The sequence below is a fragment of the Rhinolophus sinicus genome, chromosome 2, assembly GCF_057876585.1.
Source record: "Rhinolophus sinicus isolate RSI-liver-muscle chromosome 2, RSI-T2T, whole genome shotgun sequence".
Taxonomy (NCBI): domain Eukaryota; kingdom Metazoa; phylum Chordata; class Mammalia; order Chiroptera; family Rhinolophidae; genus Rhinolophus; species Rhinolophus sinicus.
The window spans coordinates 125,175,774-125,192,818 of NC_142502.1; the positions used below are offsets into that span (position 1 = coordinate 125,175,774).

Sequence of the window (17,045 nt, forward strand, 5' to 3'; positions counted from 1 at the left end):
ATCTTACTTCGGGAGTAGCTGTTAATTAAGAAGGCCTGTAGTATTAAAGTTCTATGGTGAAATTTCATTTGTTAGAACTGGATGCAGTAGGGCAGTACTAGGATATTAAAGCTAGCAATTGACAATTTGAACAAATGGAATATGGATCATGTAATATTCTGTTTTTATATCAGATTAATGGCCTAAGAGGAGACTATTTAGCACATGTTTGTCACAAGATTCTTTTTATCATTCTTCAGTATAGTCATTTATTGACTTTTTCTGGACTGACAATTTTTGTGGAGCCTAGATACTTAACTGAAATTTTACTTTCAATTTATGGTTACTAATATATTAGTAAAGGTAAAAGAGTCTTAAAGCTTATGAATAGCCTTCTTAATAAAATAAGGGAAGGATAAATAGTACCAAATTAACAAATTATTTAAGTGAATATACTTATAGCCCACACAAGCATTATGATTTTTGTTTAGGAATCTGTACAATTTTTTATTATAAAATAATGCAGCCCTTTTTTTGAAACTTTCGTAACAACGTTATTGTATGCAACACTGGCCACTCTATTTATTTTGAGTATATTTACGAGAATAACTCAAATATTTTTGCAAAATATTCTCTATCTTTAAAAACTTCTGATGCATTTTGTTGTATACTTTTTTACAGTTGTAATCCGTTATCATTTGAGGATTGATTTAATATTTAAAAACAAAAACCATTGGGGACTAAATATGGTATATTAGGTAGATGATCAAATTGGTATATCATATAAGACTGATTTTTTTGTGTGACTCAAGAAGAGATAGGTAGAATGTTTTCAAAGAAATTGAGGAAAAAGTAATTCAGTACAACCCTAGGTGGAATCTCCTGAAATGTGTTAAAAATGATAGTTGGGGCAGCCAGATGGCTCAGTTGGTTAGAGCTCGAGCTCTGAACAACAGTGTTGTTGGTTCAATTCCCACATGGGCCAGTGAGCTGCGCCCTCCAAAACTAGATTGAAGACAACAAGCTGCTGCTGAGCTGCCGGTGGGGCAGCCGGATGTCTCAGTTGGTTAGAATGCGAGCTCTCAGCAACAAGGTTGCCAGTTCAATTCCCTCCATGGGATGGTGGGCTGCGCCCCCTGCAACTAAGACTGAAAACGGTGACTGGACTTGGAGCTGAGCTGCGCCCTCCACAACTAGGTTGAAGGACAATGACTTGGAGCTGATGGGCCCTGGAGAAACACACTGTTCCCCAATATTCCCCAATTAAAAAAAGGAAAGAAAAAAAATGATGGTTGAAAAAAATATCTATAGAAGATTGACATCATCAAGATGGCAGACTAGGAAACTCCAGGCTCTCATTCCCCAATGGAGACACTGAGTTAACAACAATATATATAAACCAGAACCTGTTTGTAAGAATTCTAGAGACTAGTTGAGAAGCTATAGCACTCAGGCCAACATATAACTAGGAAGAAACTCCATCAAAAGTGATAGGAAAATTTCTGGCATTTTGGATGCCCCTAACTTTTCCAGTGTAGCACAGTGCACTCAGGAGAAAACATTCCTGTATCATAGCTCCTTCCTTGGGACAAAAACAAGAGTGGATTGTGCATCCAACATTGTAGCTTGTTGGGCTGGTTGCAGGGCTGGTTTCTGTTTTACCTGATTCAGGGTGCTGACAGGAACAATGGCATAGTTTGGAAACCTCAGAAAATAGACATGAGTGTTGTAGTACGTTAGCGTTGCATAGAACTATACTTCCACAGGCAGATGCCAGGAGAAGAACGAGGTTGGACTCCTGAGAAGAAACAGGTAAGCCACATTGGAAATTAAGACAGTTAAAAACACAGATCGCTAGAAAAGTTTAGAAAGACTGGCTGGGCTGATTGGTGCAGGTCTTCCCCGGCGAAACGTCAGTCGTAAAGACTGGGAGAGGTGGTGTTGTTTTTCAAATGCCCAAATCAAAAAAAATCACCAGACATACAAAGAAAAAGGGACAGATGGCTCAATCAAAGGAACAAAACAAAGCTCCAGTATTGAGCCATAAAGAAATGCAGATCTCTGAACTTCCAGACAAAGAATTTAAAAACTCTTAGTGGAGCCCAATGAGCTAAAAGGGAACACAAATAGGCAACTAAGCAAAATCAGGAAAACAATGCATGAGAAAATTGAAAATGACAACAAAAAGATAGAAATTATAAGAAAGAACCAAACAAATTTTGGAGCTGAAGAATACAGTAATTGAACTGAAAGATTCATTTCAGAGAGAGAGGCTCAGCAGCAGACTTGATCAGGCAGAAGAAAGAATTAACGAAGGTGAAGCAGGTTATTTGAAGTCTTCAAGCCAGAAGAGCAAAAAGAGAAAAAAATGAAGAGAAGTGAAGAGAGCTTAAGGGACTTAGGGGACATTGTCAAGTGGACTGAGTAGACTAATGTATGTACTATGGGAGACCCAGAAAGAGAAGAGATAGAAAAGGGCAGAGAAATTATTTGAATAAATAACAGCTGAAGACTTCCCAAGTCTGAGGAAATAAATGAACATACAAATTTAAGAAGCCCAACAACTTCTCACTAGGATAAACACAAAAAGACGCACTCAGGGACACATTATAATCAAACCATCAAGAGTCAAAGGCAGAACCTTGCAATCAGCAAGAGAAAAGCCACTTTTCACATACAAATGTGCTTTTATAAGAATATCCAGATTTCTCAGCAGATACTTTGCAGGCCTGAAGGCACTAGGATGATATATACAAAGTGCTGAAAGAGAAAACCACCCACCAAGTACATAATATCTGGCAAAACTGTCCTTTAAAAATGGAGACAGTAAGACTTTCCCAGAGAAACAAAAGTTCCAGAGTTCATTACTATTAGACCCACAATACAAGAAATGCTGAAGGGATTCCTTCAAGTTGAAATGAAAGGCCACTAGACATTAACATGAAGTTACATGAAAATATAAAGTTCTCCAGAAAAGGGAAATGTATGGACAAATATAGTAACCTAAATTGTAATTTTTGGTTCATAGGTCTACTTTTAATTCTTGCATAGAATTTAAACAAAAATATAAAAAATAACTATAAATATATGTTAATGGGTCATACAACATGTAATGATGTAATTTGTGACATTAATAGTTTAAGGGATGGTGGAGCTCTAAAGGAGTAGAGATTTATTAAGTGACTGAAGTTTACTTTTTACCACTTTAAAATAGATTGTTTTGACTTTAAGATATTTTGTTTATTATTGTAATTGCATTAGTAACCTCAAAAGAAAATATTTAGAGTGTACAAAAGTGAAATTAGAAGCAAATTAAAGCATGTCACTACAAAAAAAATCAATGAAATATAAAGGAAGCAGTAAGCAAAGAAAGGGACAAAAAAAACTGTAAGACATACAGACCAAAACTAATAAAATGGCGATATTAAGTCATTCCCTATTAGTAATTACTTTAAGTGTACATAGATTAAACCCCCATTCAAAAGGCATAAGATTGGCTGAATTGATTTTTTTAAAAACTAGCAGTGAACTATTTGCTGTCTACAAGAGACTCACTATAGATCTAAGGACATGCATAGGCTGAAAGTAAAAGGGATAGAAAAAGATATTCCATGCAAATAGTAACCAAAAGAAAGCAGGGGTAGATCAGACAAAGTATCAGATAAAATAAACTTTAAATAAAAAACTGTTACAAGAGACAAAGAAGGCCATTCTATATGATAAGAAAGGACCTATTCGTCAAGAAGGTATAACTGATAAATATTTATGCATAACATATCAGTGTTCCTAAATATGTGAAGCAAACATTAACAGAATTGAAGGGAGAAATAAATGGCAATGCACGTGAGATTGCTATTAGAAAACTTGAATACTCCACATTTAGTAATGTATACACCATCGAGACAGAAGATCATAAATGAAATAGAGGATTCGAACATTATAGACCAGTTTGACTTAACACACAGAACACTCCACCCAACAACAGCAAAATATACATTCTTCTCAAAGGGACATGTCATAAGACAATCTACTGAACGGAGAAAATATTTTTCAAATCATATTTGATAAAGGACTTCCATCTTGAATATAAAAACCCTTACAGCTCAATAATAAAAAAGATAAATCTAATTAAAAATTCACAATGTGTCTGAATAGACATTTCTTTAAAAATCATATGCAAATAGTCAAGCACATGAATTGATGCCCAAGAACATTAGCAATTTGGGAAGTGCAAATCACAACCACATTTGAGATGTTACTTCATACCCACTAGGATGGCTAAAATGTGAATTGAAACTCTCATACAGTACTGGTGAAAATGTAAAATGTTTTAGCAACTTTGAAAAATAGTCTGGGAGTTCGTGAAGAGTAAATATGGATTTCCCATGTGAGTCATCAGTTCCACTCCTGGGTATGTACTCAAGATAAATTACGGCATATGTACACACACAAATATGTACATGAATGTTCATAGCAGCATGATTCTTAACTGCCAACAGCCTGAATGTCCATGAACTGACAAATGGATAAATAAAATGGTATATGTATACAGTGGAATATTATTTGGTGATAAAAATGAGTGACGTGTTGAAGCATGCTACAGCATGGATGAATTTTGAAAATTTAACTGAAAGATGCAAGTCACAAAAGACCACATATTGTATGATTCCATTTACATGAAAAATCCCGAATAGGTAAATCTACATAGAGAAAGTAGATTAGTGGTTGCCTAGGGCTGGAGTGGTTGGGGAAAAGTTGGGGTGATTGCTAATGGTTAGTGTTTTGGGGGCAGAGATATGTAAATATTCTAAAACTAATTGTGATGGTAGTTTCACAACTCTAAAATTACTAAAAATCATTGAATTGTACACTTTTTAAAATTTTTGTAGATCAATTTTTATTTACTTTTCCAGCCTTTAATAATATTTTTTTATTTTTCAATTACAGTTGACTGAATCATACACTTTAAATGAGTCAATTGTCTGGTGTATCTCAGTAAAGCTATTACCCAACAATTAACAGCCACTACCACAACAAAAACAAAATATAACCAGGCCTACATGGTGCTCTTGATCTTAATGTCTCCTCAGTCTCTTTAAACTTGAGATACTACCTTTTTCACTCATGTTTTTTATGCTAATAACTTCTTGAAGAGTCTAGGTCAGTTTGCTATCTCATATTCTTAATTTTTCTGCATGCTTCCTTGTAGTGTTACACAACTTGTTTTGTGGCAGAAATACCTTATAGATAATTCTGTGTACTTTATCTTGTATACATATGTGTAGTTCTGTTTGCAATATTCCCCTCTAAAACAAAGCTCTTTTCATTCTTTACCAATTTTAAATCTTATAATACAGGGTGGGGTAAGATTAAGTGTGTAAAATTTTACTGGAATTATAACCTTAACACAGTAGGTGGTTATCAAATTCCTTCATCCACAAAAGGACAGTTTAGGCATTTCTCAACTGAAAATGTTCAATTTTGCTTGAAATTTCATTCTAGAAAAGAACTAAAGCCCAGGGTCTCTTATCAATGAGGCTGTTGGACAATCCTACATGGAATTCTGGGGGTCAGGGCTGGGGATATAATTTGGGAATCATCTGCAAATTGATGACACTTGGTGATGGATCCAGTACAAATGTTGGGGTGTCCAGGTTGGCTCCCAGGTTTCTGACTTTTGCACCTGAATGAATGTTGGTAGCATTCACTCAAAGTAGGAAATATTGGAGGAGATCTGGGTTTGAGCTTCCTCACTCTGAAAAATTTGTTTTAGACAAGTTGGTTTTGATACTGAGAATGGATGCATCTGGAGGCTTTGATATTGAGAATGGATGCATCTGAAGGCTTTAATCCAGTAAGGGACCCCAGAACTCAGCAGAGAGATCTGAGCTATAGATGTAGATGTGGGAGTCATTAGTCTGTTTTGGCTAATTAGTCTGTGTTGGCTAATACTGAATTTGTGGAACTTCAGCATTTAATGAACACATGAATGAGGATGAACCAGCAGTAGAGACTGATGGTGACCAGACAAGTACTGTGTTTCCCCAAAAATAAGACCTAGCCGGACAATCAGCTCTAATGTGTCTTTTGGAGCAAAAATTAATATAAGACCTGGTCTTATTTTACTACTATAAGACCGGGTCTTATAATATAATGTAATGTAATATAATATATAATACAATATTGTAATATTATACAATACAATAATACGTATTGTATTAATGTACTATATAATTGTATATGTATTATATAATACAATAATATAATACAATACAATACACTGGGTCTTATATTAATTTTTACTCCAAAAGACGCATTAGAGCTGATTGTCTGGCTAGGTCTTATTTTCGGGGAAACATGGTAGAAGTAAAACTAGGAGAAATTGGTGTCACAGAAGCCGAGGAGAGTATTTCAAAAAGAGAGAGTGGTTAGTAGTACCCAGTGTTACTTTGAAAGGTCAAATATGCCCTTCCAGACTTGTATGTTTATTTTCATACCTTATGTGTACTTGTCACAGCTGTAGTCCAATTATGCATGATTTTGTATCCTAGCTTTTATTATTTTTACTTAATTTATCATTAATATAGTTCCTTTTAGTCATAATCTTTATTCCACTGAGTGGGTATGCATTTGATTTAATCATTTCCCTATTGCTAGGCAATTAACTTACTTCCATGTTTTTATTCTTATAAACAATGTAATAATAAATATCTTTGTATATGTGCTTTTGGATATATTTTGGGTGATTTTCTTAGGCTAGTATGCCAGAAGTGGGATTATTCCATCAAAAACTTACAATATATCTTTATGGTCTTGAAATCTTTTAGCAAAAATGATGTACTTTTGAAGCAAGTTTGATAAACATCTTTTTAAAAGTTTTGTATGAGTTTTACAAATTGACGTTAAGATATTTACGCAAGACAGACACAAAGAGGAAAGTAAATATTACCCCAATTACTATAATCTCACTGTTAATATTTTTAAAAAACATCCTTTCACGTAATCTTCCATTATAAATCCATATAAACACGTTTATATAAATGGGATTTTATTACATTTGCTCTTTTGTAATCTTGTATCACCCCAGAATAAGCCATAGAGCAATAACTATAGATGTCATTATCATTTTTCATGTTTATATATGTACTATAAGTTTATTTAACCATTTAACGTTCAGAGAGTATGTTTGTATATAGTTTAATCTCCTTAAAATTCTGTATGTGCTAATAATGCTGGGTCAGAGGAAATACATGTATATAGTCGTGTTGCTTAATGATGGTATACTTTCTGAGAAACACACTGTTGGGCAGTTTCATTGTTCAAACATCACAGAGTGCACTCACACAAACCTATATGGTCTAGCTTACTACACACCTAGGCTGTATGGTACAGCCTTTTGCTCCTAGGCTACAAACCTGTACAACATGTTACTGTGCTGAATACTGGAGGCAATTCTAACACAATGTTAAGTATGTCTGTACCTAAACATATCTAAATATGGAAAAGATATGGTGAAAATGTATCATAAAAGATTAAAAAAGGCACACCTGTATAGGGCACTTATGGTGAATGGTGCTTGCAGCACTGGAAGTTGCTCTGAGCGAGTCAGTGAGAGAGGGGTGAGTGGATGTGAAGGCCCAGGACATGACTACGTCGCTGTACATTTATAGACATTGTGCCCTTAGGCCATACTAAATTTATAAAATTTTTTCTTCAATAACTGTCCTTAGCTTACTGTAACATTTTTATTTTATAAACTTTTTAATTATTTTAAACTTTTTGGCTCTTGTGTATTAGCAGTTAGCTTAAAACACGAACACATTGTACAGCTGCACAAAAATATTTACTCATAAAACTCATAAACAGATAATGCACCGTGAACATTCCTATAAATGGAAACCTTTTGGTGTTGGGGTCCATGTTTTCATACTTTTTAAGGAGCTTGTTGAGATCTGCAAAAGCTTCTGTTGAACCCCTCACTGAATTTCATTGGGGGTTCTTTGATTTCTTTTCCTGCAGTTTCCTTTGCTCTTGCCTCTTATTCAGCTATGTATTCCTTGTTCCAGTTCCAACTCCTCATTAGTCAGTTCCTCAGGAACCACCTCTAGGGGTTCCTCAGTGCTGTTCGCATCCACACCCAGGCTCAAGTTGTTTCTCAACCACAACCCTGTGGCTGTTGCAGCCTTTGTGCCACAGCTTTATGATGGCTGCAGCGTCACTAGGTGATAGGGATTTTTCAGCTCTACGAGTGTTAATAGTCTTATGGGACCATTATTTTATCTGTAGTACATCATTGACGAAAGTGTCTTTATGCGGCACATGACTGTATTTAAAATTTCAAATACATATTTCCACATTGTGTTACATATAGTTTTTTTTCCACATAAAAGTTCTTAGTTTGTTAATCCTCTCATGAAAAATCTTAATAATCACCACAGATAAAGTCCCTGATGAATCTTGACTCCGCCTTTTTGCCAGCACCAACATTGGCCTTTGAAGTCCCCCTGACTTTCTTTATTCTGTTCTTGTGTTCCTTTCTCTGCTTTTGTGAGGTCTTTTTCTTCTCACACAGCCCATGTTGTGCAAGTCTGTTTGGGTTCATTTTTCTTTGAACCCAAGGAATCATAAATTATGCCAAAGCCAGTGGTCTTGCCACCACCAAAATGGGTTCAGAATCCAAATACAAAGATGACAGCTGGTGAGATCTTGTATATTGTAGCTAGTGTTCCCAAATTTCTGTCTTAGGTACTGTTGCCTTTGCAGAGTGAAGGACATTGGTGACCATTTGTTTCTTTGAAGTGGTCTATTGGTCATGAACTTCCTGGTCCACAGTTACTGTGTCATTCACGATGGTGGCCCTCAAGCAGCCAGGGAAGAAAAGTGCATATTGTTTTAAAGTGGTGATACTTTTGTTAGAGAACTCTTTTTTTTCTTGTGGAAAAAGATGATATTTGAAAAATTGTGGTAATTGATTTCAGATAACTAAAAATACTGTGCATTTATATTTTGCATCATTTTATCTTTAGCTTTTACCTATGATGACAGAGCAGCTACAGTGGATGCCATTTGTGAATGTCAAACTTCATGAGCCTTTTGTAAAATTTATGTATTGGTCTCTACGGCAGCTAGATGCTGGAACACAGGTAATAAATTAATAGGAGTCTCTCTTCAACTGTTGCTCTTACTTGGTATTATTTCTTTAGATCTTATTCTTTCACATTTTTTTGCATGTGTTCTGTTTATATTTCAGGACTTTTCCTTGCTTCTTTTGCTTTATTTTCTGCTGTCTCTTCTTTCTCCTTTCATATATCTTATTTCTCAGGGCTGTAGATGTGATTCAATATATGACATTGTTTTTTGAGTTTTAGAATTGTGTAAATAAGGAGTTGTTAAAACGAAGTGTTCTCCATTGTTTAATTCATAATTTTTCATGTTGTACTGAAGGTAATACAAATTAAGTATTTCTTGTGCTTATGCCAATAAATACACACTGGCTAAATGGAACAATAATTATTAGGATAACCTAATCAAAGAAGAAAACTTATTCCAGCATTTTATAAAATAAATGGTATATTACCTACTCACGTAAGGGTCATTTAGTTCAAATTATGACAAGTATATGTAATCATTTATGCTATGAATTGTAGGTTTGTAAAAAAAAAAAAAAATTTCCCCCAGTTGCTATTGATAAATGCTGTTACAGCTTTCATTTGGTTAGAAAAGAACAAATTTGTGCTCAGGTAGTTTAAATCTTGGTCCCGTGGAACTTAGGAAGCACACAGTTAAACCTCTGGGTGCAGTACCAATTAAGTAGCATTAACCGTCAGTGACTGGGTGGTGTGATGACTGAGGTTAAGGAAAAACATCTTTCCTGAGTTGATATCCTCCTAAATATTTTGCCTCTATGGTGCATATGGGTATGTACGTGAGTATTTGTGCGAGTGTGTATGCATATACCAAACAAAGGTATATGAATTATCAGATCGGTTAATGTCACTGTCTTCTTTTTATAGTCTGTTTGATTTTGCTATTTGTACAATGGTTTCTGAAAATGCTTAGCTGAATGCTTGCTTTCAGCAACAAAGAGGTTAGACTCACAAAGTTGAGTGACGCTTTGTTTTATCTTCCTTCCAAATATTCTCATTTTCCTTCAGATAATTTATAGTTTATTTTTGTTGTCTTCAAATATATTCAGCATCCTCCTCAGGACTGCGAGCCTACATCTGCTTTTTCTAGTGGAAAGTAGCATTCTAGCCTCTCTAGCATTCACTTACTCAACATTTATTGATGGAGATCCCGAATATTTTAGTTTTTAACAATTGTCTAATTGCATGTACTTTTTAAAAAAATTTAGCTTTTTGTTTGAGAGAATTGTAGACTCACTTATAGTCATAAGAAATAATAGATCACTTGTATCCTTCACTTAGTTTCTCCCAGTGGTAATATCTTGAAAAACTTGTACAATATTACAGCCACGATGTTGCCATTGATATAGTCAAGTTAACAGAACAGTTCCATCACCATAAAGATTCCTCATTTTTTTTTAATATGAGGACTTCATTTGTTAGAGCAGGTTTAGGTTCACAGCAAAATTGAGCTCATAGATTTCCTGCACACTCCCTGCCTCCCCCACTACAACATCCAGCATCAAAGGAGAACATTTTTTACAATCTATGAACCTACATTGACACATCATTATCACCCCCAATTCATAGTTTACATTGGGGTTCACTCTTGGTGTTTTATACTCTGTGGGTTTTGACAAATATATAATGGCATGTAACCACCATTATAGTATTATACAGAATAATTTGATACTAAAAGTTTGCCCTCAAAATCCTCTGTGTTCTGCCCATTCATGCCTCCCTCACACCTTGGAAACCACTACTCCTTTTACTGTCTTCGTAGCTTTGCCTTTTACAGAATGTCATGTAGTTGGAATCATAGAGTATATAGCCTTTTCAGATTGGCTTCTTTCACTTAACAATAACATTTCATTTCTCAATATACCGTAGTTTATTTATCCATTCACCTACTGAAGGACATCTTGATTGCTTCCAAGTTTTGGCAAGTTTGAATAAAGATGCTGTAAATATCCATGGGCAGGTTTTTGTGTGGACGTGTTTTCAGTTCCTTTGGGTAAATACCAAGGAGCACATTTGTTGGATGGTATGTTAAGAGTATGTTTAGTTTTTTAAGAAACTGCAAATTACCTTCTGAAGTGGCTGTGCCATTTTGCATTTCCAGCAGAAAAGACTGAGAGTTTCTGTCGCTTCACATCCTTGTCAACATTTGGTGTTGTCAGTGTTTGGGTTTGGGCCATTCTAATTGGTGTGTAGTGGTAGCTCATTGTTATTTTAATATACAATTCCCTAATGACATATACTGTTGTGCATCCTTTCATATGCACAACAGATGGCTTATTTGCCACCTGTATATTTTCTTTGGTGATGTGTCCAGGTCCTTTGCCTATTTTCTAATTGGGTTGTTTGTCTTCTTATTGTTGAGTTTTTATAATTCTTTCTACATTTTGGATAACAGTCATTTATCAGATATGTCTTTTGCAAGTATTTTCTCCTCCAGTCTGTGGTTTATCTTCTCATTCTCTTGACAGTGTCTTTCATAGAGCAGAAGTTTTTAATTTTAATGAAGTCCAACTTATCAGTTATTTTTCATGGACCATGCCTTTAGTGTTGTAGCTAAAAAGTGATCACCGTGCCCAAGGTATGGTTTTGTGTTTCTGGAGAATTGACCCTTTTGTCCTTATGTGGTTCCCCTCTTTTCCCTGGTAACTTTCCTTGCTCTGAAGTCTGTTTTGTCTGAAATTAATACAGTGATTCCAGCTTTCCTTTGATTAGTGTTAGCGTGGCATATCTTTCTATCTATTTACTTTTAATCTGTATGTGTCTTTATATTTAAAGTGAGTTTCTTATAGACAGTGTATACTTGGGTCTTGTATTTTGATTCACTCTTACAGTCTCTTTTAATTGGTATATTTTGACTGTTGTTATTTACAGTGATTTAATATCATTGGATTATTGATATCTACCATAGTGGTTGACTGTTTTGTATTCACTGACATTATACTTTGGTCCTGTTTTGTTCTTCCACTCTTTTCTTGCCTTTTGTGGTTTTAATTGGACATTTTATATAATTGTACTTTCCCTCCTTTCTTTGTATATCAATTGTACTTCTTTTTTTACACTTTTAGTAGTTAACCTAGAGTTTTCACTATACTTTTACCACTAATCTGAGTCCACTTTCAAATTACACTCTACAGCTTTACATATAGTGTGATTACTTTGTAATAACAAAATATTCGTAATTCCTTTCTCCTCTCCCTCATTCCCTTGTATTATTGCTGCCATTTATTTCACTTATATATAAGCATACATAAGCATTTATATGTATATACACACACTCATATATAATTGAATACATTGTTGCTGTTATTTTCAACAAACTGTTATCTCTTAGATCAATTAATAAGAAAAATAAAAGTTTTTAATTTAGCTGTATTTATTCCTTCTCTAATGCCCTTTATATCCGAGTTTCTAAGCTGTATAATAATTTTTCTTCTCTGTAAATAATTTTTATAAGCATTTCTTGCAAGGCAGGTCTAGGTAATAAATTCCGTCAATTTTTGTTGGTCTGTGAAAACATTTCTCTTTCATTTTTGACAGATAATTTCACAGTATATAGAATTCTAGGTTACTGGGTTTTTTGTTTTTTCTCTCAGCACTTTAAATATTAATTCTGCTCTCTTCATGTTACAGGCTTTTGAGAAGTTGGGTGCAGTTCTTATCTTTGCTCCTTTATATGTAAGCTGTTTTTTCCTCTGGTTTCTATCAGGACTTTTTTCTTTATCTTTTATTTTCTGTAGTTTGAATATGATATGCCTTAGTGTAGGGTACTGAGGGGTTTTTTGCTACGAGGTGTGATAGAAAATACAGTGAATGCTGCTGCCGAATGACATCCAAGAGAAAGGCAGGGATCTCAGTATGGGGAGCAGCATGTCAAACCGTAGTAACAGTGTGTGACAAGTTTCAGTTTGTTCAATGCAGTCAGTCAGGTGTGAGCTATGGTTGAGAGAAGGTGTGTTTTAAAGTGTGCTGTAAATCATAGCTCACGAACAATGCATTAATATGAAATGGGCAAACAGTTTCATCCTCCATCATGACAACGCTCCGTGTCACACATCGCTTCTGGTAACAGCAGTTTCTGTCAAATAAAAACATTACGGTGTGTCCTCATCTACCTTATTCATCGGCTGGCACTGTGCAACTTCTGGCTCTTCCCCAAAGTCAAAATGACCATGAAAGGTAAACGTTTTGAATCAATTCAAGACATCAAAGCAGCCATGACAGTGCAACTAAAGACACTCACAAAAGAGGACTTCCAGAACTGCTTCAGAAAGTGGCAAGAATGATGGGATAAGTGTGTTCGAAATGAGGGGAAGTATTTTGAGGGGAATTAATGGTAATGTGGCTTTTACTGTAATAAATTTTTTTTATTTATTTAAACATTCACTGTATTTTTTCATCACACGTTGGTATTTATCCTCCATGGTATTCTCTGAGCTTCTTGGTTCTGTGGTTTTGTTTCTAACAAAGAATTGGGGAGAAATTCTGAGTCATTGCTTCAAATATTTCTTCTGTTCCTTTCTCTCTTTTCCCATAGTTCCATTACCTATATGTTAGCTACACCTTTTATAATTATCCCATAATTTTTGGATGTTCAGGTTAATTTTTTTTCCAGTCTGTTCTCTTTGCTTTTCAGTTTTGAAGTTTCTATTGACATTTAATCATGCATAGAGATTATTTCTTCAACCATGTCCAGTCTACTAATGAACCCATTATAGGCATTCTTTTTTTAAATTGTTTTTGATTGATAGTATTTCTTTTGATTCTTTCTTAGGATTTACGTCTTTCTGGTTATAGTACTCATCTGTTCTTTTATGTTGTCTACTTTTTTCATTAGAGCTCTTAGCATATGAATCATCATTGTTTTAAATTCCCAGTCTTACTCGTCCATTATTTCTGCCATATTTGAGTCTGATTCTGATGCTTGCTCTGTCTTTCGAGGTTGTGTATTTTTGTCTTTCTATGTGGACATGATGTTCAGTGTGAAAGGAACTGATGCAAATAGGCCTTTAGTAATTTGGTGGTAGGATGTGTGGGAAGGGGAAGTGTTCTATAGTCGAATGATTAAGTCTCAGTCTTTTAGTGAGCTTGTGTCCCTGTGTTGTGAACTTTACAAGTGCTTCTCAGTGTTTCTCCCCCTAAGGTGGGACTGGATTGCCAGAGTTTGCTGGAGTTGGATATTTCCCCTCTCCCAGGTGGAAAGCTAGAGGAGGCTAGAATTTGGTATTTCCCATCCCCTCGATGGTTTAAACTCCAATAGATTAGGCTCTGGTAAAATAGTTTCTCTTAGGACAAATCTTGTTAAGAACAACAAACTGTTGTGGTATATTTCAAAATGGTTACTTTTTCCTTCCCTCTATTTGAAGCTTGAGGGGATTTTTCTTCAGTTTTCAGTGTAAGAAGTTGTTAGAACTCCTGGAGCTAAAGCTAACAAAATTTGTGAACTCCCCTATGACTGGCTCTGACCAGCGTTTTTAACTCTCAGACTTGTTCACATTGGGCCTCCAGCAATTTGCAGCTGCAGTTCAGATTTTCCTACCCTGGTACCAGTTCCCCCAGAAGTTTTAGCTCATGGGTTTCTGCTCTAGCATATTATACATCTCTGTGTTTGTCCTTACAAATTTTGGGGTGGTGGTTTGCTCTGTGATCTCACTTCTTTGTTGGATTTAAGAAAGGTTGTCAATTTTTCAGTTCACCTTTTTACTTGTTAGAACGGAATGACAACTTCCAAGCTGCTTACATCCTGACCAACCAGTAAACAGAATTCCTCATGTTCCCCTTTTATAACCACACCCACTTTCCTCCTGCCTTGCCCTCTTTAACCCCTGCAACCTCTACTTCCAGTTCTATAATTTTATCATTTCATGCATGTTATATTAATGTAATTAGACAATACGCAATCCTTTGTGATTGGCTATTTTTCACTTAGCATAATTCTCTGGAAATTCACTTAGATTGTGTAGTTCATTCCTTTTTATTGATGAGTAGTATTCCATGATACAAATGGACCACATTTTGTTTAACCATTCATGGTTAAAGGAAGCCATTTTTTTGGCTGTTACTGATGCTGTAAACATTCATGTGCAGGTTTTTGTATAAAATTAAGTTTTTATGTCGGGGGATAAATGCCCAAGGGTACAGTTGTTGTATAGTAACTGTTTAATTTTTAAGGAAACTGCCAGACTTTCAGAGTTTTACATTCTCACCAACAATATGAATGCTCTAGTTTTCCATGTCATCACCATTTTAGTATTGTCACTATTTTTCACTTTTGCCATTCTGATAGGTGTGTTGTGTTTTCTGATTTTTAATTTTGCATCTCGCTAATGGCTAATCATATCTTTTCACGTGTTTGCTTTCCATTTGCATATCCCCTTCAGTGAAATGTCTGTTCATGTCTTTTGTCCTTTCTCTAATTGGAATGCTTGTTTTCTGTTCTTGAGATTTGAGAGTTCTTTATATGTTTTATATACTAGTCTTTTGTTGGATATGTGGTTTGGCAATATCTTCTTCTCTGTAGCTTATCTTTTCTTCCTCTTAATGGGTTCTTTTGCAGAGCTTTTAATTTTAATTTAAGTGTAATTTAAGTTAATTTTGGTATGTTGCATTTCATCTTAATATATTTAAATATTTAATATATTTAATATAATATATTGCATTTAAATTTAATATATTTTTAAAAATTTCCTTTGAGACTTCCTCTTTCACCCATGTATTATTTAGAAGTTTGTTATAATCTTTCTGTTATCCTATTGTTTTTCTAGTTTGGTTGTATTGTTCATTGTTTTTGCTGAAGATGTGTATTCTGCTGTTGCTGTTTGGAGTGTTCTATAAATGTCGATTAGATCCTACTGGTTGATGATGCTGAGTTGTTTTATAGCCTTGCTAAGATTCTGTCTAGTTGTTGTATCAATTGTTCAGAGAGGGATGTTGACATCTTCAGCTATAATTATGGATTCCTATATTTCTCCTGTTGCTTTTTATCAATTTTTGCCTCACATGTTTTGCAACTCTGTTTCTTGGTGCATATGCATTTAAGATTGTTATGTTTTCTTAGTGGATTGACTCTTTTATCATTATATAATGTGCCTCTCTGTCCCTGGTAATTTTCTTCACTTTGAGGTCTATTCTTTGATATTGATAGAGCCACTTCTGCATTCATTTAATTCATGATGTTTGTTTCCATTCTTTTCATTTTGACCTGCTTACATTATAATATTTGAAATGAGTTTTTTGTAGATAGCAGATAGCTAGTTTATGTTCTTTAATCAACTTTGTCCAGTTATTTGTTTTAATTGGTGTATTTAGGGCATTATTTAGAATATAGAACTACATTATATTTGATGTAGTTATTGATATATTTAGGGTTAAGTCTGTTAACCTCATTTTTGTTTGATACCATGTTTCCCTGAAAATAAGACCTAGCCAGACAATCAGCTCTTTTGCGTCTTTTGGAGCAAAAACTAATATAAGACCCAGTATTATGTGATATGATATGGTATGATCTGATACGATATGATGTTATACCCGGTCTTATAGTAAAATAAGACTGGGTCTTATATTAATTTTTGCTCCAAGAGACGCATTAGAGCTGATTTTCCGGCTTGGTCTTATTTTCCGGGAAACACGGTGTATTTAGGGTTAAGTCTGTTAACTTTATTTTTTGTTTACTGTTCTTTTTGTCTCTGTTTTTCGTTTCTCTGGTTTCTTTTTCCTGCTTTCCTCTGGGTTACTTGAACATTTTTTAGAATTCCATTTTGATTTATCTATAGAATTTTGAGTATATCTGTTTGTTTGCACAGCTTTTTTTAGTAGTTCTTCTAGGTATTACATTGTATATAAGTAACCTGTTATACTCTACTGGTGTTGTCATATTATTAGTTCAAGTGGAATATAGAAACCTTGCCTCCTTTTCAACCCTTA

At 34.7% G+C, this 17,045-nt stretch overlaps 1 protein-coding gene across 4 annotated transcripts in view; it reads left to right on the top strand.

Moving 5' to 3' along the window:
- Positions 1-17,045, top strand: part of CCDC138 (coiled-coil domain containing 138) — a 68,030-nt gene that overhangs the window by 25,500 nt on the left and 25,485 nt on the right. For 3 of the 4 annotated variants that reach the window (XR_016020433.1, XM_019715018.3, XM_019715019.3), the window contains one exon: positions 9,006-9,122. The exons of the other annotated variant lie outside the window; for it this stretch is intronic. Coding sequence is in view for 2 of the 3 variants with exons in the window: in XM_019715018.3 (XP_019570577.2) it covers positions 9,006-9,122 (117 nt within the window). In the remaining variant the exon portion in view is untranslated. The remainder of the gene's footprint in view (positions 1-9,005; positions 9,123-17,045) is intronic. 4 annotated transcript variants of the gene reach the window in all.